At 38.2% G+C, this 24,696-nt stretch overlaps 1 protein-coding gene across 2 annotated transcripts in view; it reads left to right on the top strand.

Moving 5' to 3' along the window:
- Positions 1-24,696, top strand: part of slx4ip (SLX4 interacting protein) — a 142,922-nt gene that overhangs the window by 83,316 nt on the left and 34,910 nt on the right. For both annotated transcript variants that reach the window (XM_073051286.1, XM_073051287.1), the window contains one exon: positions 19,294-19,371. In XM_073051286.1, coding sequence (XP_072907387.1) covers positions 19,294-19,371 — 78 coding nt within the window. The remainder of the gene's footprint in view (positions 1-19,293; positions 19,372-24,696) is intronic.

Below are 24,696 nucleotides of genomic sequence, written 5' to 3'. Positions count from 1 at the left end.
TTCACAGCAGACCAAACTAATACAATAGAACATTGAAAAACTACACACAAAGACTGGCAAACAACCAACATGCAAAAGAAGACAATACCAAAAAAATAATAATAGTTAGAATCAGAGTCTTACAAATTATATAGCGACTGATCCATTATTACAGATAGGGCAATCTATAATAACAGGATTATATTACAGGATAAACAAGGAAGAACAACTTAATCAATATAGTCATTCCAAACACACATAACGTAAAGAAATCAAGAAGTGAAAAACACCAGAAATTGTTGAATTGAAAGAGGGAATTGTTCAAGGTATACATTGTTTACAACTGATAGCATCCCAAAGTCACTACACAATAGCATTTAAACAATTAGATCTACACAGCAATATTTATGTACATCTCCAGAAAGCCGCAATATTAAACATCACTAGAATAGTCCAATTGTTCCTAGCAATTGAGAAATGGGTGTACCTGACTATGGCTGTACCCCAGGTTTTACCAACTTGAGTTGAGAAAAAATAAAAATACAACAATAATAATAATAAATAATACTGAGAAGACGAGTTATAGAGTCCTTGAAAGTGAGTCCATAGGCTGTGGAATTAGTTCAGTGTTTAGGTAATGAAGTTATCTACACTGATTCAGGAGCCTGATGTTTTAAGGGGAATAACTGTTCCTGAACCTGGTGTGTGAGATCGAAAAGAGAGCTTGGCTTGGATGGTGAAGGGTCTTTGATGATGGATGCTGCTTTCCGGTGGCAGCGTGCCATGTAGTTGTGCTCAATGGTGGTGTCATGTACTCTTTAGACCAGTGTTGGGTGCTGGAATGCGTCGGGCCTTGGCGCTCCGACGCACCTGAACATCATTGATTTGTCTTAACTAGAATTGTTACGTGCCTAGTGTAGTCATTATGTTTTCCTTGTGTTTTTCATGATGCTTGTCTTTTGAATGCGAATTCTACGTGTATCCTGCTATTAGTTTACTGAGTTTTGATTTCTGATACACACGGAGTTCCCTTGCTGTGTGCACTACTTAAGTTCATCACAACTGGCGTTCATCGCTGAGTCCAGAATTTGTGTTCCAGGTGCACTAACATTCTGTGTATTGTAGCTCTTTTGAGTAAGTACGCTCTGAGTAATTTGTTACTCCTCTGTTCTTCGATTGAATCCTCGGCATTACTTTCTACGTTCGAGTCTTGAGTTTACTCTGTGCCTAGGTTTGTTTGCCTGAAGATCTAATTACAGATGGAGAGAGCCTTTCCTTTGATGGACTGGGCTCTATCCACTACTTTCTGTAGACTTTACCATTCTTGGGCATTGGTGTTTCCATACCAAGTCATGATGCAGTCAGTCTGGATACTTTGCACTGCACATCTACAGAAGTTTGTCAAAGTTTTAGATGACATGCTAATGCTAACTCTGTGCAAACTTGTGAGAAAATAGTGTCGTATGATATTCAATTATTGTTAAGTTTCATGAAATTAGATTTTGTGTTATCTTACAGATGCTACATATCCATGATGTACAAGTTGTGATTTTTTTTCTTGTTTTATTTACTTGACACCCAGATTCCCATAATTTACTAGTACAATGGTACAATCAAGTAACACAACCTGTCCAAAAGTGTGTGGTGACTTTTTAAAATGGCAAATTACCTTATTCCATACAATTTATCAATTAGATAAATTAAAACCTTGATTTTGCTGTAAGTGACTATGGAAATTTATATTTTTTCTTGTCATGGACAATTGTGATTCATTTGTGGCATTTTATGGTGTGTGGAACTGCGCATCAAAACGTAAATGAGAATTATTAATTTCTTAGTGAGAAGAGATTTGTGAAACAATTTTAGGTAAAATTATTTGAGTATATTTTATAGATGGATTCTATTCTACTCTATTGATTTTTATTTTGTTAAATATTTGCCAGTTCCATAAGAGTAACTGATTAGTTTTTTGTACTGGTTATATTAATGTAAGAGAGCTACAGTGGTTTCTGGCGTCTGTTTGAAAGCCAGTGAGAGAGCAAAGACCAAAGTAAATGTTTGATGTGGTGTGTGGTGCTTTTAAGGTATACAGGGAGATAGTAACATGTTACTGCAATTATTCTAATGGACAAGCACATTTTGATTAAATAATTGATATTGATGGGGCATCCCTGTAGAACTACCTCATATTTTAAGCCTTTTCTCATGGTCTGCGATAGATGTGACCACTTTTTAAATCAGATCTAACAGCACCACAGGGCTTTCAGGCAGCACAGATTCAGCTGCTGATGATATTTGAGCTGTTTTTCCTGGTACTTACCTTGTAAGTAAAAATAAAGAACTAGCTAGGTGATCTTTGAATAGCACAAGCCTAAGTTCTGTCTGAAGTCACGTGATTCAGACTTGTATCCATAATATCCTTACTACATTCTTCCCATGTTTCTGTACATGGACAACAGAAAAAGCAGATCTTTTCAATTCAGAACCTAGAACTTCCAATTCCCTCCAATATATACCAGTTTCTGATATTGAAATTATAGTACATTTTATTTGTATTATTAGTGTTCCAAACTTAATCTTTGAGCCAGAAGAAACTTCTACAGGCCCAAATTTTGGTGACCCAGTTTATAAAATGGAATATAGGTTATGATGGTATAACTTGACTTATTGAAAGCTTCTCCTTATCCTCTCTATCAAAATAACTGTAGATGGATGGTGTAGAAAATAAACTGAAGTGAATTTAATGTTCAGAAACTTGTGTTTCTTTTTCCTTTCTTCATAAAATTAACAAATCAGTATTATTGTGTTAAAACATAAGGCATGGGATGTTTTTCTTCCATCAGACTACCTTAAACTTTGGGATATTTGATTTCTTTTAAACAGGCTTCCACTTAGGTGGTATCTTGGCACTATAGTTGTAATTAATACAAATGGTATCTCTATTTGTAACTTCTTATTGCATCCCTAAATTTAATGCTCAGTATATATGGCTATGCCTAATGAAGTTCAGGTTGAGGAAAGAATGTACTTGATATTAAATAATCTGTTAATAATTGAGGTAATATTACAAAATCTATTGGCGTGTGGCCAAGTGGTTAAGGAGTTGGTCTAGTGATATGAAGGTTGCTAGTTCGAGCATCAGCTGAGGCAGCGTGTTGTGTCCTTGAGCAAGAGACTTAACCACACATTGCTCTGCGACGACACCGGTGCCACGCTGTATCAGCCCTTGCCCTTCCCTTGGAGAACATCGGTGGTGTGGAGAGGGGAGACTTGCAGCATGGGCAACTGCTGGTCTCCCATACAACCCTGCCTGGGCCTGCGCCCTGGAAACTTTCCAAGGCGCCAATCCATGGTCTCTCGAGACTAACGGATGCCTATTACAAAATCTAGGAAATGCATAATTTGGTGTATGAAATTTTCTTGTAGTTTTTTTTTCTCCGCTTATTTAAAAGATTGTGCATTAAAGTATCAGACCAGGAATCTAGGTTAACACATAAATGCAATAAGAATAGAACACAAATTGCTAAAGGTACACTTTTTATGATAAAATGTCAACCAGGCTTCCATATTGAAAAAAGGCAACCTGTTCTTAGGCTACATCCACACTAGACTTGATGATTTTGAAAATGCCAGTTTCGCGTAAAAACGATAGGCGTCCACACTATGCGTTTTAAAAAATATCTCCGTCCACATAGAAACGAAGATTTCAGCGAATCTCTCCTACTGCGCATGCGCAGGACACATCCACCGAAAACAAACGACGTTTGGTGTTGAATCTCGCAGTGAAAGATGGTGCGTGTTTGTTCAGTTACAGACTAGGAAAACTTTAAAAACTTAAACGTTTGTTGGCTCTCATGCAGGAGGATTTAAAAGTAAAAACAAACAAATACTGAAGCTTGTGGAGGCAACCGACAGGGAGTTCATGGACTGTATGACCCGGCTGACAACGAACATTGAAAAATTGACTAACTCTGTTGCATTAATAAAGCCCCTTGTTAAATGTGTAAAACATGTCTGCATCAGTATTATCCTGTATTTCCATACAATGCTACATTAGGCTGTTACACATCTATTGTCAGAGAAGTACTTGCATAAATAGGTAAACCACCTTCATACAAGCAAGGACAGAAAACAGGGCAAAGTGAGTATACTTATTTATTCAGTAAGTTATGGGTCAAAGTATTTGGTGAGTATATTTCTAACTCTTCTGGCTTCAGTCTCGTTGCTGTCTGTTCTGAAATTATTAGGTTGCATTCAAGAAAACAATTAAATGGCGTGCTGCCGTCTGACAAGAGTTTTCAGATTTCTCCGATTACCCCGTCCACACTGATCTGCCCGAGCAGTGTTTTCAAAACTACCCACCCTGGAAAGTGTTTCTGAAAAGCTCTGGTTTCAGGGGACGAAAACGCCGTTTTAGTGTGGACGGAGGGTAAAAACGAAGAGAAAAAGCTTCGGTTACGGATTTATCCGGCGTAGTGTGGATGTAGCAAGTCTACCGGAGACTTTTGAAAACGCTATCAGATAGCAGGGCGCTATTTCATTGTTTTCTTGAACGCAACCTAACAATTTCAGAACAGACGGCAATGAGACTGAAGCCAGAAGAGTTAGAAATGTACTCACCAAATACTTTGACCTATGACTTACTGAATAAATAAGTATACTGTACTCACTTTGCCCTGTTTTCTGTCCTTGCTTGTATGAAGGTGGTTTACCTATTTATACAAGTACTTCTCTGACAATAGATGTGCAACAGCCTAATGTAACATTGTATGGAAATACAAGATAACACTGATACAGACATGTTTTATACATTTAACAAGGTGCTTTATTAATGCAACAGAGTTAGTCAGTTTTTCAAAGTTCGTCGTCAGCCGGGTCAATCTGTCCGTGAACTCCCGGTCGGGAGCCAACAGCTGTCTGCCATTTAAGTTTTTCTAGTCTGTAACTGCACAAATGCGCACTTTTATGGCAAGTTTCGACACCAAACATCGCTTGTTTTTAGTAGATGTGTCCTGCACATGCCCAGTTGGAGGAGATTCACCGAAATCTCTGTTTCAGTGTGGGTAGAGATATTTTCAAAAACGCATAGTGTGGACGCCTATCGTTTTTACGCGAAACCAGCGTTTTCAAAATCATCTGGTCTAGTGTGGATGTAGCCTTAGTGTTCTGGCCAGCAAACTGCCTTGGAAAGTAGAGAATCAATTAGTTGGTCATTTACTGTATTTAGAACCTTCTCACAATTTAATTAGTTGTCACTGTTATCCAAGTGGCAAAGGTGATTGCATTTCAAACGTAACACATGAACATTCTTTTTCGTTTCTGTTTTTACTGATGTTTTTTTCCTTTATCTTTCCCTCTCCCTATTTTTCTTTCACATTTCCTTGTAAACATCAAAAGGAATAAAGTTGTAAGTTTTACCCCCGATTTTCAGAACGGTGGCATAATCTGACAAAGGTATCTTCGCAACCTCAATACAAGTAAGCGTTTTTGCAAAAGTGGTCAAGTGGTCTGAAAACAGGTTCTAGAACAAATCATGAAACAAGTGCGCAGGAGAAAAAAATTTGTATACTCCAAGAGAACTATTTGCAGTGCATCTCATAATTAGTTTCCGATATGTGAGAATCAACAGCAGTTTGAAGATGTCAGTTGGTGGAACAGATATAGATTGGGCATTAAAGTATTTGGGAGTAAGTTGGCTTTAGGCCCCTTGTGTTAATTTCCTTCTGTTGTTGATATTTAACCCATCACAGAAAATTTCTTTCAGAATCATTTAGGTAGCTGTAGGTTGCATGTCATTGGGGAATTTAATTAAAATATTTTTCAAAGCAAATTACCTGTATATCATAAGAAATCATGCAGACTAAGCCTATAATTAAACAGTGGAAAAAATGATTGCTTACATATTTTGAAGTTACAAGGAATTTTGTTTGAAGTAGAGCTGATGGAATTGAGGTAGAAAACATCGAGTAATGTAAAGATGTGATCAAGGTTTGGGGAAAAACCTGCAGAAGTTTTAATCTGAGGTGTATGTTGCTGATACATACAGTAGCTACACTCAACACATTTTTTTCCCTAAGGTTTCAAAATGCTCTGGACAACTCTTAAATTCTTTTCTTGTGGACTTATTATTAAATTTCATTTTCAATTGTACATTGACTTTGTTTCATCTTGTGTACTGTTTTTTAATTGTATCTTGTAGTTTTCAGAAGTAGAAACATTTGCATATGTGTTGATCAGAAAGAAGAAACTTGATAATGATTTTTGGGCATAATTAAAACAAAAAAGATGTGCCATATCATTTTACACTTCACTATGTAATGAGTAGTGTTTATTCTGTAACTAAATTAATGCTGTATTGTTTAGCCACAAAATTAAATATTATTATATATTTTTTTAAAAGGATTAATTTAATCTTTCCACAAGTGACCGTAACATTGGCTTTTTTTAGTCTGAGGGAAAAGCCACTATTCAGTCATCAATTTTCCAATTGCTTGAATAATAATTTTCCAAATCATAGGTTGCGCATTTTGAAATCACCAGATTCAATTCTTTTGTAAGTAATGTGTACTTCAGATTCAGGTATGTCATGATATTCAATACATTTTTCATCCCTGGATGTTGTGTGTTGGCAGACCTTTTGACCTGTAGTTAATACTGATCATATTTTAAACTTCTATCCTGATTAACAAAGACAATTGCAGCATTGTGCTGACTGTGGTCATCTAAAAGGGAATGACTGGAGTTCAACCACTCCCTCCTAACTAAAAGTATTGCAGTGAGACTGCTGTGTTAGGTGGGGAATTGATCTCTGTTCTGCAGCCAGTAAGGATTTGAGTCTTTATTCGCTTGAGCATTAAAAACTAAAAAGCAGGAGGAGGCCACTTACCTTCTTAAATCTACCTTTTCATTCAATCAGTTCATATAATGGCTGAACTGCACCAAGCCTCAACTCCTTTACCATTTTCCTATAACCTCAATTCCCAGATCTTTCAAAAATTTACCTACTTTCTCTTTAAATATTCCCTGTGAATTCTCACTATCTTTTACAAGAAAATGTATCTACCTTTCTCCACTTTCACATTCAGTCCTCCAACTTAAGCTCATTAATGCTCCTTATGCATTCCAAATATATACATTAACAGATTGGCTTATGCACTATGAGCTATACTGAGTGAAGATATTTGCAGTTGCCAAATTTTGGGTGCAATGGGAATAAGACAACCACATTATGTGGTTAACTAGGAAGGCTAGGGTGACCCAAAATAGAGCTGTGGATCTCGGATAAGTCAAAAGTTGACTGTCTGTTGCTCCGTTACAGGCAGTTTGTTCTACAAATAGGACTCTTGAGCATTTGGACTTGCTAGCAGTGGCTTTGGATAAGTGTAGACATTTTGAAGTACAAGAGAAAAGGAATGTTTCATGTCGGGGTGCTATTAGAAACTGTATCTCCTTTTCTAGCTGCATAGCAAAACGAAAAAATGTTTTTACTTACTTTACTGGTGGTATACACTTGTTGGTCTGAATCCAAGTGAATAAAAGGTGAGTGGAGCAGACATCCGATAGATCTATATTCCTAAGAGGTCTTAAAGCTGGTGTTACTCCCTTATTAGGTTTTCTGCATATGTTAATGTCTGTTTAATGTGGCTTCCTCAATGCAACTTGAAAATCTGAACCATGGGTATTGTCCCCGATCAACTTCCTCTGAGCAGGGAATGGTTTTTTAATACAGACAGTTCCAAGGTCACGTCGTCTCTGAGGACTATTGGTAACCTGAAATTACTTTAAAGTTGGAAATACTCTTGGCTGAGATGACAAATATTGTACTGGAAGGTTAATTAGCCTCAGATTAGCAACTGTCTTAATTACTTTTAGCTCTTAGTTAGAATTAATCAATTAGTATTGATTTGTTCTACAGATTGAAAACATGCTGGACCACCAGAGTTGCCAGATCATCAAATGCCGATCAGGAGTTTCAATCTGTCCTACAAATTTCAGTATTGGAATAGAAAGAGCACATCTGTTTCTGAACAAACTTTATGAGAAGAATTCCCAGTCAGGAGTTCATTGCAACTTACAATTTTATGCAGAACACGATTTACATATAATTTGTGTACGTTTAGTATTTGAATGGGAATCCTTTTTAACAGAGGTTAATGAAATTTGGGGTAAAATCTGAGGTCATTTAAATGATTGAAATGCAACATTATTATTTACAGATGGACAGCTTTGTAACGTAAAGCACTTTCAAATCCACACATGCTTCTCATTCTCAAGGGAGATTAAAACCAGGAGCAAGACTGATAGCATAGGCCAGCTTCAGCCATCTAGTTGTCACTATGCCATTTTCAGATTTTTAGTTATCAATTAGAGGATGCCAACCAACAATACGCAGGACACTTTTTATCCATGGCAAAGAGCCACAGAAATTAAGCATGGGGAGTGATTAGAATGATAATCTTTCCAGATGTGCAAGATGTTTGAGGTGGTTTTATCAAAGCACATCTGCTTTATTTCTAGAATAACTTAATATCTGACTGCATGAACTCCATTTTAAGAAAAGTGGTTTTAATTTTCAGCCACCACTTCAAGAAAGCAACTTGGATACCTGTCGTGTTTGCACTACTTCATTCTTGTGTAAGATTTTCAGTACCCTGAGGCTGAAACCTGTTTTTATTCATGATGTTATTTAAGTTAATGCTTAATATACAACTAATAGTTTTAAATCTTGCATGCTAAGCTTATATGACTTTGAAAAAGAATCTGCTGAATTTTGTTTCTGTAATTTCAGCTAAGATGTTTTCAGGAAAACAATGTACCTCCCAAAGTCTGATACGTAGTTCTGAGAAAATATCACTAGTGTTCGTGGTAGAGTTATGCAGGTGCCAGATTCAGTTGGGACAAGAACACCTGCCAGGCTGCTCCAGATAACTCAGCAGCTTTAAGGCATTTTCCCAGGCTCCCAGATGAATGGTCACTAATAGCCGTGGGAGAGGGCTTCCAGTGTCGCATAGTGTACCACATTCTCCACTTGGCAGTGTATGTAGCTGAAGTCTGCTTGGCTGTGATTGCAATTTTTTTAAGAAGTACTGTAGAAATATGTAGCCATGGTTTTTGCTTTATATCTCAAATTATTCTTGAATTCAATAAGCAAAACACAATGATCTAATTTTAAAATGGTAATTTTAAAATGCAAGCAACAGCAGTATCGCCTAAAATGGTGTAACTTGATTACAGTCTGCATATCAGATAAGTATGCTGCTGGAAAAAGGATGAAGGTAGCTGCCAAAAAATGACTCAAAGTAATTGCACATCATTCAGCAGTTGGTGAAGTTATTTTGAAAGTTTACAGGACTTGAAATGCTCAGACTTTCTTGACCACTTCCCACATTCAAGTGGAGACATGTAACTATGCTATCTCCTGGGAAATAAAGACATTCACTGAAAATATTATTACCAAATCCCAGTGTGGTCAGCATTTAAGATTTGTTGGTTAGAGCCATTCTTCATAATTATATTCAGAAATGCATCCTTTATGTTTTCCTGGCTTATTAGTGTAACAAACGATACAGTTTACAGAGTTCTGTTTACCATTGAATAGTGAGGTATATAATTTCTTTCTTAACAAATTGGTAACAGCTTTTTATGTTACACATTTTTGAGGTTGCTAACTTGACTGCCTTGAAAGATGTGTAATATTATGTATGATAATAAAATGTAAAATTTCTCTCCTGAAACCACAGTTGCAGGGGCATCTTCTTCTGTCTCTGTAAGTGTTCCTACTATGATTTTTGTTTTGACCATCTTTCTTACTATGATAATTTTCTAAAAATAATTTTGAGGTAACAGAAATTGGTTTGTAGGGATTCTGGGAATTGTTCAATATAGCTTATGCTATAAGTATTGATTCCTTATTGGGAAAAATGTCTTATTGGTTGATACAGGTTCAAATTGTAATGAGTGATTGGTGAAAGCCTTTTAAATTCTTCTCTCAGAGTGCTTTTGAAGATGATGAGGTTTGAAGAATCCCTAGGGGCACTACCTCCTTAAATCTCTAAGTTTCTCACATGAATGAGTCTCTTGGGGGAGCAGCTAATAAAATCAGCTACAATAGCTTAACTTCTCCCTTACAGCAGACCAACTTGATAACGTGGCTAGACTTAATTCTGTTTACTTCTCTCAGTGGGATCAACGCTGACTGCCATTATACCCATGAGACTAGAGAGGTTATTAAAGGCTCTGGCCTAGAAATTCGGACATGAAACCTTTCAACATGAAATATTTCAACACAATATGTGTGAACTTTTTTTTCCCCAAAGTGGAATCTGATTGTGACTATTTTAGATCAGATCATACCACTCCACACACAGCCAGTTATATTTAAGATTCATTCTTTCACATCTTTTGTGAACCCTGTCAAATCCTAGTTAAATGCTGTTATTTGTCTTTGAACAGTTTTTTTTATCCCGTTATGTATTTGGCATGGCAATTGCTTCTTGTTTTCATTTTAAAATATTCAGAACTCTTCTCTCTCACCTGGTTTTATTTTTTATATGTAAACTAAATTAAGTTTTTAAATGTTAAATTTTTCAGCTAAGTGTCCACTTCATTTTGTTATACTTGTGGGACTTTTGTTTGATGAACCCATTGTGATGTTGTTTGATGAACCTATTTAAATACAGTCCAGTGTTTCAACTTAGCAAACTCTAAGCTGAGATTTCCTCTTTACTCCTGTTTTAGAGGACTAAATACATGTTTTAAATATCTATTTAAAGTAATAAAATAATTGTACACCTTTTTATAAGTATACTTAATATCTTCACAAAATCCTAAAATCCCTTGGGGTACAATTCATGGTAAGGAATGAGTTGCACCCATATGTTGCAGATACATAAATAAGATTTGATCTTACCTTGGCAATCGAGTCAGCTAGCTGGATCCTTTGCAGTGAGAACCCATGTATTACGTCTTCACTGTAATGGAATCGTGGTGATGGAGAGGTAGTACAAGCCCCACCTATAAAGGTGAGGTTTCAGCTAGCACACAAAATTTTGGAAGGACTCAGCAGGTCAGGCAGCATCTGTGGAAATGAGTAACTAGTCGATGTTTTGGGCCGAAACCTTTCTTCAGGACTGGAAAGGAAGGGGGAAGAAGCCAGAATAAAAAGGTGGGGAAGGAGGATAGCTAGAAGGTGATAGGTGAAGCTGGCTGGGTAGGAAAGGCAAAGGCCTGGAGGAGAAGGAATCTGATAGGAGAAGGAGAGTGGGCCGTGGGAGTAAGGGAAGAGGGAAGGGCACCAGGCAGAGGTGATAGGCAAGTGAAGAGAGGAGGTAAAAGGCCAGAATGGGGAGTAGAAGAAGAGGGAAGGGAGGTGAAGAAGATTACTGGAAGGAGAAATCAATGATCCTGAATCAGGTTGGAGGCTACCTAGAGGGAATGTGAGGTGTTAATTCGCCACCCTGAATGTGGCCTCATCGTGGCAAAAGAAGCAGCTATAGATAGACGTGTTGGAACGGGAATGTGCATTGGAATTGAAATGGCTGGCTATCAAGAAATTCTACTTTTGGCGGATGGAGAAGTGTTTGACAAAGCAATCCCCCAGTTTACGCTGGATCTTTCCAGTGCAGAGGAGGCTGCGTCAAATGCACCAGTTGCAATAGGTAATCCCATCAGATTTGCAGGTGAATTTTGCCTCACTTGGAAGGATTGTTTGGGGTTCTGAATAGAGGTAAGGGAGGAGGTGAATGGGCAGGTATAGCATTTCTATTGCTTGCAGGGATATGTGCTCCAAGGGAGTTTAGTGGGCAGGGACGAATGGACCAGGAAATCATGGAGGGAGTGATCTCTGTGGAGATCAGAGATGATGGGGAAGTAAAGATGTATTTGGTGGTAAGACCCTGTTGAAGATGGTGGAAGTTACAGAGAGTGATGTTTTGGATGCAGAGGCTGATGGGTGAGGACAAGAGCGGCAGGAAGAAGGGGTGAATGCAGATGGCTGAGAAATGGAGGAAACGCAGGTGAGAGCAGCATCAATGGTGGAAGAAAGGATACCCTGTTCTTTGAAGAAGGAAGACATTTCTGATATCCTGGAAAGGAAAGCCTCATCCTGGGAACAGATGGAAGACAGGGTGGTATGATGATGAGTTATAGTCAAGATAGCCATGTGAATCAGTGGATTTATAAAAGATCTTGGTAGACAGTTTGTCTCCAGAGACCAAGAATGGGGAGAGAAGTGTCAGAAATGGACCAAGTAAAATTAAGGGCAAAGTGGAAGTTCGAAGCAAAGTTGATGAGATTGATGAGCTCAGCATGGGTACGTGAAGCAGCACCAATGCTGTTGTCGATGTAGTACAGGTAGAGTTGGGGAGCATTATCAGGGAAGGCTTGGAATGTGAACTGTTTTACGTAACCAACAAAAAGGCTGGCATAGCTGGGGCCTATGCAGGTGCCCGTGGCTACCCTATTGAGTTTAGAAGTTTGAAACCCCTTGAGGTTTCATCTGACTAATCTGTGCCTCCTATTTTGTGTGGCACTGCAAAAGTAGTTAAAAACTAACGATTTCTGAATTGTTTCATTCAAAAAAAAGTGTTCAATACTCAATTTTTTCTCTTTATTAATAAAACAAAATACAAATTTATTTTTGAATGTTTTTGTTCCTTTTAAATCCCTCATAATTGTTCCTTTCCAGCAGTGATAACTCTCAACAAGATGTTCATGTGATGGTCTTCTTTAAGTGATTAAGAATTAACACACCTTTGACCCTGTTGCTGCACTCCATGAATCAGATCATTGGCATATGTTGTGAAATTTGTTAACTTTGTGGCAGCAGTATAATGTAATACATGAGAAAAACATCAAAAAACTGAATTACATTTATATTTCTATTAAATAGTTAAATTAAAATAAGTAGTGCAAAAGCAGAAATAAAAATAAAAGAGTGAGATAGTGTTCATGGGTTCAATGTCCATTTAGAAATGGAATGGCAGAGTGGAAGCTGTTCCTGAATTGTTGAGTGTGTGCCTTCAGGCTTCTGTACCTCCTTCCCAATGGTAACAATGAGAAGAGGGAATGTCCTGGGTGGATGGGGTCCTTAATGATGGATGCTACCTTTCTGAGGCACCACTCCTTGAAGATATCTTGGATACTATGAAGGATATGTGCCATGATGGAGCTGGCTAATTTTACCATTCTGCAGTTTACTTCCATCCTGTGCGGTAGCCCCTCCCCCACCCCCCATACCAGACAGTGATGCTGCCACTCAGAATGCTCTCCATGGTACGGCTGTAGAAGTTTGAGTTTTTTAGGTGATAAACAAAATCTTCTCAAGCTGCTAATGAAATATATTCACTGTCTTAACCATATAACATATATAACCATATAACAATTACAGCACGGAAACAGGCTATCTCAACCCTTCTAGTCAGTGCCGAACGCTTACTCTCACCTAGTCCCACCTACCTGCACTCAGCCCATAAACCTCCATTCTTTCCTGTCCATATACCTATCCAATTTTACTTTAAATGACAATATCGAACCTGGCTCTACCACTTTTACTGGAAGCTCATTCCACACAGCTACCACTCTCTGAGTAAAGAAGTTCCCCCTTGTGTTACCCCTAAACTTCTGCCCCTTAACTCTCAACTCATGTCCTCTTGTTTGAACCTCCCCTACTCTCAATGGAAAAAGCCTATCCACGTCAACTCTATCTATTTCCCTCATAATTTTAAATACCTCTATCAAGTCCCCCCTCAACCTTCTATGCTCCAAAGAATAAAGACCTAATTTGTTCAACTTTTCTGTAACTTAGGTGCTGAAACCCAGGTAACATTCTAGTAAATCTCTTCTGTACTCTCTCTAATTTGTTGATATCTTTCCTATAATTCGATAACCAGAACTGTACACAGTACTCCAAATTTGGCCTTACCAATGCCTTGTACAATTTTAACATTACATCCCAACTCCTATACTCAATGCTCTGATTTATAAAGGCCAGCATACCAAAAGCTTTCTTCACCACCCTATCCACATGAGATTTCACCTTCAGGGAACTATACACCATTATTCCTAGATCACTCTGTTCTACTACATTTCTCAATGCCCTACCATTTACCATGAATGTCCTATTTTGATTATTCCTACCAAAATGTAGCAACTCACACTTAACAGCGTTAAACTCCATCTGCCATCTTTCAGCCCACTCTTCTAAATCTCTCTGCAGGCTTTGAAAACCTTCTTCATTATCCACAATGCCACCTATCTTAGTATCATGTGCATACTTACTAATCCAATTTACCATCCCTTCTTGCCTTCTTTATAGCTGCATCAATATGTTGAGACCAAATTATATATGGATATTGACACCCAGGAACTTGAAATTGCTCACTCTCTCCACTTCTGATCCCTCTGTGAGGATTGGTTTGTGTTCCCTCATCTTACCCTTTCTGAATTCCACAATCCGTTCTTTTATGTTACTGACTCTGAGTACCAGATTGTTGCTGTGACTACTCAGTTAGCTGGTACATCTTCAACACACTAGCATTAGTCAGCAGTCTGAGAAATAGCAATGAACCATTGACCAAAATTTGGAGATTTCCATGTTTTAATTTGCATTCACATATATGTGAAATTCAGATGTTACAGTTGTATATTGAAACCTTATCATTTAATTCAAGAAGGCCATAATTGTCTATGAATGCTTACAGTCTGCTGACATTATTTTTTCTTCCTGATGCCAATCCCAGTGGTATTTCATTATTTGCATTTGGATCTCAGCTCATCCCTTACCATCATATTTTTATGCCTTGCTATTTAAGACCATCCTTATGCTTTTTACTTCCAGATTGTATTCTGTATAATAATTAACAAGTAAATCTTGGACAAATTGTTAACACAAACTACACTGCAGATGCTGTGTACAAAGGGTCTCGGCCCGAAACGTTGACTGCTCTTTTTAACAGATGTTGCCCGACCTGCTGAGTTCATCCAGCTTTTTTACATGTTGATTGGACAAATTGTTGCCTGCCCTATTCAGAACTCTGTATCAGAAGATCAGGGTTGGGGGGTGGGATGGAGTTGCCATTTTGTTTCAATTACCATAGAATGAGGTGCATCACCCCACTCACATTTGATAATAGCCCAAATAATGTATAATATTTTGGATGGCATTTTTGATAATACTTGGCCAGCATTCCTTGGTTTATACCGCAGAGGAACACCTTTATATCAATCAATAGTTGTTCTTGAAAAGGTGTTGCTAAAAGTTTGGAAAAAGGGGCCTTCTAGGAAGATTTTTAGAGAAAGAGCAACTGACGTAGGCAGAGATGTTATAGAAAGAAATCTCTGATCTTGGATATACTGCTGAAGACATGGTTACTCATGAGTGATGCCTCAGAAACTGGAGTCAGGGCAGACTTTTCAGAGGAATATATGACTAGAAAAAGCTATGGTTTTAGATGTTTAAACGAGGATAAAAATGTTTAAGTGTAAGGTACAATTTTTTAAAAATGGTATTATTTAACATTAATCATGATCATCAAAGATATTGGATGTACCATTTTCTTAAAATGTTTGCAATGCTCTAATGTAATTAAACATGTTTTATATGCAGTGAAATTTCATCTTTCTCCACTAAAATGCAGTTGCATAATGTACTTGCGTAAATCTAATGATTTGCATACAGATATCTTTTGTTGTCTTAATTCAACACCAACTACACATCATAAGACTATAAGACCATAAGATATGGGAGTAGAAGTAGGCCATTTGGTCCATAGAGTCTGCTCCGCTATTCAATCATGGGCTGATCCAATTCTTCCAGTCATCCCCATTCCCTTGCCTTCACCCCATACCCTTTGATGCCCTGGCTAATCAAGAACCTAACTATCTCTGCCTTAAATACACCCAATGACTTGGCCTCCACAGCCGCTCGTGGTAACAAATTCCACAGATTTACCACCCTCTGAAGTAATTTCTCCATATCTCAGTTCTAAATGGACGTCCTTCAATCTTGAAGTCATGTCCTCTTGTCCTAGAATCCCCTACCATGGGAAATAACTTTGCCATATCTAATCTGTTAAGGCCTTTTAACATTCGGAATGTTTCTATGAGATCCCTCCCATTCTCTTGAACTCCAGGGAATACAGCCCAAGAGCTGCCAGACGTTCCTCATACGGTAATACTTTCATTCCTGGAATCATTCTTGTGAAGCTTCTCTGAACCCTCTCCAATGTCAGTATATCCTTTCTAAAATAAGGAGCCCAAAACTGCACACAGTACTCCAAGTGTGGTCTCACAAGTCACTTATAGAGCCTCAGCATCACATCCCTGCTCTTGTGGTCTATACCTCGAGAAATGAATGTCAACGTTGCATTCGCCTTCTTCACAATTGACTCAACCTGGAGGTTAACCTTTAGGGTATCTTACACAAGGACTCCCAAGCCCCTTTGCATCTCTGCAATTTGAATTCTCTCCCCATCTAAATGATAGACTGCCCGTTTATTTCTTCCACCAAAGTGCATGACCATACACTTTCCAACATTGTATTTCATTTGCCACTTCTTTGCCCATTCCCCTAAACTATCCAAGTCTCTCTGCAGGCTCTCTGTTTCCTCAATGCTATCCACTCTTCCACCTATCTTTGTATCAGTGGCAGATTTAGCCACAAATCCATTAGTACCGTAGTCCAAATCATTGACATACATCGTAAAAAGCAGCAGTCCCAACACCGAACCCTGTAGAACTTGTTAACCAGCAGCCAGCCAGCATAGGATCCCTTTATTCCCAATCTATGTTTACTGCCGACCAGCCAGTGCTCCACCCATGCTAGTAACTTCTCTGTAATTCCATAGGCTCTTATCTTGCTAAGTAGCCGCATGTGCGGCACCTTGTCAAAAGTCTACTGAAAATCCAAGTACATCACATGTACTGCATCTCTTTTGTCTACCCTGCTTGTAATTTCCTCAAAAAACTGTAGTAGATTTGTCAGGCCGGATTTTCCTTTCAGAAAACCATGCTGGCTTTGGCCTATCTTGTTTATGCCTCCAGGTACACCGTAATCTCATCCCTAACAATCGATTCCAAAAAGTTCCCAAGCACTGATGTCAGGCTGACAGGATAGTTTCCAATCTGCTGCCTCCCACCCTTTTTTTTTTATTAGTTTTTCAAAACATTTTACAAAATTAAAAACCCCAAATCCCAATGAGGAGCATTAATACAGTGCAAGATTAAGCATACAATAACAATATGCTACAAAGGAAGAGAATTTAACAAAAAAGCACCTATATTAAAGACAAGTGAGCTTAGTGTCCTCCCCAAGCCCCACAACACAAGAAAAAAACAACAACTCCAGACCAACCACCACACAGTATAAAGAGTATAAGTCCGAACAGTCAAACTCCCAGACTGTGAATACACTTAGCAACAGAGGATAATAATGCCTACTACCAGAAAAAAAAAGGGAGCTGAAAGCAAGGGACCGAAAAGAAGAAAAAAAAAGAAAAAAAAACCCTAGTCAAGAGGAAGGTTATGAAAGTACTCGATAAAAGGTCCCCAGACCTTATGGAACTTTAGATCCGAATTAAGAACTGAATAATGAATTTTTTCGAGGTCCAAGCAGGCCATAATGTCGTTAAGCCATTGCGCATGAGTGGGCGGGGCAACATCTCTCCATCTAAGGAGGATCAAGCGTCTCGCCAGGAGAGAGGCAAAGGATAGTATTCGGCATTTGGTCGGACCCAGACATAAATCTGTCTCGCCCCAAAAACCGAACAGAGCAATTAAGGGGTTAGGTTCTAGGTGCTGATTCAGAATACCCGATAATGTAGTGAAGACATCTTTCCAGAATTTCTCCAAGCTAGGACAGAACCAGTACATATGGATGAGAGAGGCCACGCCCCTCTTGCATTTATCACAGAGCGGACTAATGCCAGGGTAGAATCGAGATAGTTTAGATTTAGACATATGGGCTCTATGAACAATCTTAAACTGTAAGAGGCAATGGCGAGCACAAAGAAAGGTTGAGTTAACCGATTTGAGAACTGAGTCCCAGCTCTCCTCGGATAAGGAGATATTTAAATCCTGCTCCCAGGCCATTTTAATTTTATCCACAGGGGCCCGTCGTAAGGCTGCTAGTTTATCTCGGATAATTGAAATAAAACCTTTCCACTCTTCTTAAATAGCAGAGTAACATTTGCAATTTTCCAGTCATCTAGTACAATGACAGAATCTATTGATTCTTGAAAGATCATTGTTAATGCATCCACAATCTCGCCAGCTACTTTCTTCAGAGCCCGATGGTGCATTCCATCAGGTCCAGGAGATTTACATTAAGCTTCCTGAGCACCTACTCAGTCGTAATTTTCACTGTACAAACTTCACTTCCCTGACACTCTTGAATGTCTGGTATACTGTAGACATCTTCCACTGTGAAGACTGATGCAAAATATGCATTCAGTTCCTCTGCCATCTCAGCATCTCTCATTACAATATCTCTAGTGTCATTTTGCGTTGGTCCTATATCTACTGTCGGCTCTCTTTTACCCTTTCTACACTTAAAAAAGCTTTTAGTATCTTCTTTGATATTAGTCACCAGCTTCCTTTCATAATTCATCTTTTCCTTCCTAATGGCGTTCTTAGTTTCCTTCTGCAAGCTTTTATGATCTCTCGAATTCCAGCACTGACCTGGTTTTCCCAATCCACTTTCATGTTAAAAGCCCCAGTGATTATCATGTAGCTATTGCAACTTTTCTCCCCTTATTGAATTAATGCCTTATTTTTCTCTGTGAACTTCAATGACAATTTGTTAACAAATGTTAGAATCTCATCTTATGGTTGTCTGTCACAAGAATGGGAAAAGGATTTTCAGTCTTCTGTTCATGCTAAGCAAAACAGCTGTGGCAAGCGTTTGAACATGGTATGCTGTCCCCATGTCTTTTGATGAAAGAAACTACTGCATATTAGAATATAATTTCTGAAAGGCAGAGTTTCCATACCATTTGATGGAGAAGAATTTGGTAATGAATGGATATTAGCATCATTTTGTCCTCTTCAAAGAACAACATTTTTTAATGTGTGAGTTAGGATAACTTCACCCACCTACTGCAATGCACCCCTCCCCAAACCCTGTTGTCATTACTGTAAGCTGGATGTCAATAAGTCTGCCATTTCTACTGGTCGTGTATCCTAATATTTGGAATGCCTCACTAAACTTGTTGCCTTCCAGACATACATACAAATAGAAACATGTAATAAGCATGTGATCATTTGTTCAAATGAAAATATATTTTCAAGGTGCACTAATTTGCATAATTTATTTTGTAGGTCAAAATTTCCGTATTGCAGCTTATTTCATGAAGAGGCATGCAAACCTAAGATGTGTCACAGAACAGAAGTTATGTGGTAGGTACTCATTTTGGAATGGTTAAAAGCTAAATCACTTTTAAAAACCCCAAAATATGTATTACTTTCATGCTTTTACCTTTAAGATTGAAAAAAACTAGTTATTCTTGAAAGAATAGCTTTTGTAATCATCTTCAATCATTGTTTTTCCTAATATATTTAATGTATTTTACATAATATTATATTCTCCTTGTAGTTTTGACACAATGGAAGGAAAAGGAATAACTTCAAGAACATAAACTATAAAGAAATAGAAAGGATAACCATTGAATAAAATGTCATTTTGGTGATAGCAGTGCAGACAACATCAAAACATGGCTCTGTATGGAAATAAGAATTGGTTCAGAGCAACCCAATAAACTGGAGGACCACCATTTAGAGGCACAAATAACAATGAAGATTTTGAGGGAAGGTGCAGCTCAGATTTAGGTAGAAGCCCAACCAGGCTAGGTTTTAAAAGACTTAACGTACTCATCACTACAAAAGCTGATGCCAGATTACCAACAATTTTTTACAAAAATTGCTGAAAGCTTGCAGTTAATATTTTAGATTAAAGGCCTATCAGCAAAACTGGAGAAGAGAGAAAGCAAATTTATTTGAAGTTACAGAGATGACATGCATGGGATGGATAAGATGAGGAAAATATAGGATGAGATCATGTTTGTATTGGGGTGAGCTATTGAATTAAACCGCTGATAGATTAGTGAGAGCAATGAGAGAGAGAGATAACACAAACTATGAAGCTATGATATGATGCCAGTGGGGAGAGAGAGAATAAAAGAATGTAATATCTGCTAGTTACAAAGCTGTAAGGAATACTAAGCAGAAACAAGAAAAAAACCTGCAGATGCTGGAAATCCAAGCAACACATACAACATCCTGGAGGAACTCAACAGGCCCACCACCAAGCACATTTCTCTCCACCCCCCCCCCCCCCCACCCACCCACTTTCTGCTTTCCGCAGGGATTGCTCCCTATGCTTTTTCCTTGTCCATTTGTTCCAATCCCACTGATGTCTGGCAGTAAAAGTGGGATTTCCCAGTGGCCATCCATTTTAACTCCAGTTCCCATTCCCATTTCAACATGTCAGTCCATGGCCGCCTCTATTGCCACGATAAGGCCACAATCAGGCTGGAGGAGCAACAGCTTATTTTCCTTTTAGGTAGCCTCCATCCTGATGGCATGAGCATCGCTTTCTTGAATTTCTGGTAATGGCATCTCTCCCCTCCCCCCCACTCACTATTCCCCATTCCCATTTCCCTCTCTCACCTTATCTTCTTATCTGCTCATCACCTCCTTTTGGTGATTCTCCACCTTCACTTTCTTCCATGTCCTCTCCTATCAGATTCCCCCTTCTGCCGTCTTTATCTCTTTCACCAATTGACTTCCCAGCTTTCTACTTCACCCCTGCCCCCGTTTCACCTATCATCTTCTACCTTGTACTTCTTCCTCCCCTCCCCCACCTTCTAGCTCTGACTTCTCACTTTTTTTCTGCAGTTCTGCTGAAGAGTTTCAGCCCAAAACGTCAACTGTTTTACTCTTTTTCATAGCTGCTGCTTGGCCTGTTGAGCTCCTCCAACGCTTTGTATGTGCTGCTAGAAATGCTAAGCAGATTAGGTTATACTAATGAAGAATGAAGGCTGAGACAGTATTATAAAGGAAAGACTGACAGAACTGGATACTTTTGATGTAGGGTGCAAGTTATTTGAAATTATTAAATTCATTATTGAGTCCAGAAAGATGCAGCTTGCCCAAATAGAACATCAGGTGCTGTTCAATGAGCTTACATTGTTGCAGTGTAGGAGGCCATGAAAGGATAGGTTAGAGCGAATAGCCTGCTAAGCTGAGAAGGGTCTGTTTATCCTTGCTGTTTGGTTTCTGTCCAATAATCAATTCCAATTTAATTCAGTATATTATCCCCCAGTTTTGTGTGCTCTAGCCTTGTTGACTGATCTGTTCTGTAAGATCCCACACAAGATGTTGGTCAGCAAGGTTAGAGTACACAGAATTTATTTGTTTGGATTTTCAGAAGGCCTTTGACAAGATGCTGCACATGAGGCTGCTTTACAAGAGCCTATGGTATTACAGGAAAGATGCAAGCATGAATAGATTGGCTGACTGACAGGAGGCAAAAAAAAGTGGAAATAAAGGAACCTTTACAGGTTGGTTGTTGGTGACTAATGGCGTTCCACAGGTGTCAGTACTGGGACCACTTCTTTTTATATTATATGCCAATTATTTGGATAACAGAATTAATAGTTTTGTGGTCAAATTTGCAGACAATACGAAAATAGATGAAGGGGAGGTAGTGTTGAGGAAGCAGGGAGTCCACAGAAGAAGGACTTAGACAGATTGGGAGAATGGTCATGCACTTTGGTAGAAGGAATAAAGGCATAGGCTATTTTCTAAATGAGGAGAAAATTCAAAAATTGTAGGTGCTAAGAGACTTGGGAATTTTCGTGCAGGATTCCCTAAAAGTTAACTTACGGGTTGGGCCTGTGGTAAGGAGGGCAAATGCAATGTCAGCATTTATCTTGATAGGATGAGAATATAAAAGCAAGGATATAATGCTAATGCTTTATAAGGCAATGGTCAGACTGGATTTTAAGTATTGTGAGTAATGTTGGTCCCGTTATCTCAGAAACAATGGGGGGGGGGCAGGGGAATCTCCTTGAAACCTATCAAATATTGAATGACTTAGATAGAGTGGATGTGGGGAGGATGTTTCCTATAGTGGGTGAGTCTTGGACCAGAGGGCATAGCCTCAGAATAGAGGGATACCCACTTAGAACAGAGATGAGGAGGAATTTTAGTCAGAGGGTAGTGAAACTATGGAATTCCATTGCTGCAGATGGCTATGGAGGCCAAGTCATTAGGTTTATTTAAAGCGAAGGTTGACATGTTTTTGATTAGTCTGGGCTTCAAAGGTTACAGGAAGAAGGCAGGAGAATGGGGTTGAGAAGGATAATAAATCAGCCACGATGGAATGAGAGAGCAGACTTAATGGGCCGAATGGCCTATCTCTGCTTCTATGTTTTATGGTCTGATGAATCCTTTCAATCAGAAGTTCTGACTTGTTATTGAAGAAAAAGTGTTCTTTTTCAGTCTATTTAAGGCATTTTAAACATTAACCAACACTCTAATTTTACTTGAAATAATTCCCATAGAAAGCTTAAAATACAACATGATACAAATTTATACCACTAGCCCAAAGCGGTTAGGGGGCAAACATCATGGTATGCAAAAGATAGCTTGTAGAATGAGGAACCTCATAATGATAAGCAATTTTAATTTCTTACTCATTTTCAATATTTCACATACTGTGGGAGTAGGACTGAGCAGTTCAAGAGGAGGATGGCCTGCTTCCTTAGTTACAACAGACCCAATGAAATACAGATTATTCTTGGCTCAAGACTCCCAGACAGCATCTGGTAAAAGAATACTTTTTTTCTGATATGGCAAGCTGAACAGCAGCATTCAACTCCAAATGGTCTAATTCTGCTCCTTGGTCATTGTAAATTGTCCTGTGATTAGGTTAGGTTTAATTGGGGTTTATTAGGGCAGTATGGCTCAAAGGGCCAGAAGGGCCTATTCTGTGCTGCACCACGAAATAAATAAATATAGAGTTTGAAAAAGGTGGGAAAATGGCTTTTGGTGTACGGTACTTTAAGTGTTTTTCACATAAATCGATAATACAAAGTTCAACAGTAAAGTAAAATTTGGATCCATTTATTCAAAAGTGGGATGACAGTAGGAAATGTAGTAGTTATATATAAAGGTTTTGCACAGTGTGCTTAGAACTGTAATCTCAAAGAATATGCTGCACTACTTGATCTGATCTGATTCACTGAATGGAGAAAGTAGGGCCTAAAAGTACAAATGGGAACCAGTGAGCAGAATTATAAGGTTCAGTGCAAGAACAATAAAAAAGAGTAAAAAGAGAGCAAGGGCTCTTGACTAAAAGAAAGTAAATTAGAGCAAAATGAATCAAGGATCTTGCTCATATTATCAAAAAGCACACCTTTGCAAATAAACTTTGCAAATAAACAAACAACATCTACTGACCCTCCTTTGTCTATCCTGATTGTTATTTCCTCAAAGAATTCCAACAGCTTTATTAGGCAAGATTTCCCCTGAAGGAAACCATGTTGTCTTTCTATCCCAAGTACGTCAAAACCCAAGCCTTAATAATGGACTTCAACATCTTCCCAGCCACTGAAATCAGGCTAACTGGCCTATAATTTCCTTTTTTCTGCCTCCATTCCTTTTTAAAGAGTGGAGTGACATTTAAAGAAATGACACCATCTTCTGAAATGAAGTGAACTCTTTGTCGTATTCTGACAATGAAATATCTGTTTGTATGGAAATGTAAGGATGTGTGGAAATGTTATAAATTCCCATCAAATACGTAGCCTAACTGAGAAAACTGATGCTAAATAATCTATGTAGTTGTTATTCTAAAACAACAACTTGCAAATGATTAGCAGTTTTAACATGATTGTTGTCAAATGATATTTGATGCCGTGTATTAGGAAGATGAATAATAAAACCAGGTGAATTTAAGGAATGTCTTAAAGGAATAGAGAACTAGACAAATTTCAGGAGTGAATTACAGAGTTTAGAGTTGAGGTAAATATTTGAGTGCTCAAGATTCATACTGGAAGAATGGAAAGATCTTTGGAAAGAGACGAAGGTTGCTGGAAATTGATTAAAAGTGGAGAGATGTAGGATTAGTGCTGGTTGGTGTTGCTGGTCTGGAGAAAGTCAGTAAAATGGAGGGGGTTAAGACTGAGGCATCATGAGCGGAAACAGTGCTACATTTATTTTGCATGCCTTTTATCATTGGCTAGTTCTACAAGAATTTTTTCCCTTTCCTCTTTCCCCCCTTAATGATCATAATTATGTTTCAGGATTGAAAATTACTTTTAGCAGCCAAGACTTTGAGAACAGAGTTTGCACATCTTAATTTAAAGCTGCTTTTAAAGATTAGTATGGTGCATTGGAGAAGCATAATTTTGCAAATACCTATAAATAAGTCCAAATATGGTCTCTATGCATTAACGATCATACTCGAGATCTTTGATAAAATCGGTACACAGTATGATGGTTAATTATTTTATAACAGTACATTTTATTAAAGGTGATCTAAGTGATGTCATATTACTTTCTGACTGGTAAAATAATTTGTTATTTCAAGATACAGCAATGTGATTTTAAGTCTTTCCTTAAAATATAATGTGCCCGTTATTGATTTTTAATACAAATACTTAAAAACAAAGGTCCTCGTCAGTTTATGAATGCGTAACTTGTGTCTAGCTTGGATGT

This window comes from Hemitrygon akajei, chromosome 7, assembly GCF_048418815.1.
Source record: "Hemitrygon akajei chromosome 7, sHemAka1.3, whole genome shotgun sequence".
Lineage (NCBI taxonomy): Eukaryota > Metazoa > Chordata > Chondrichthyes > Myliobatiformes > Dasyatidae > Hemitrygon > Hemitrygon akajei.
The sequence above is the reverse complement of the archived record's forward strand: the minus strand, read 5'-3'. Positions and strand labels throughout refer to the sequence as shown.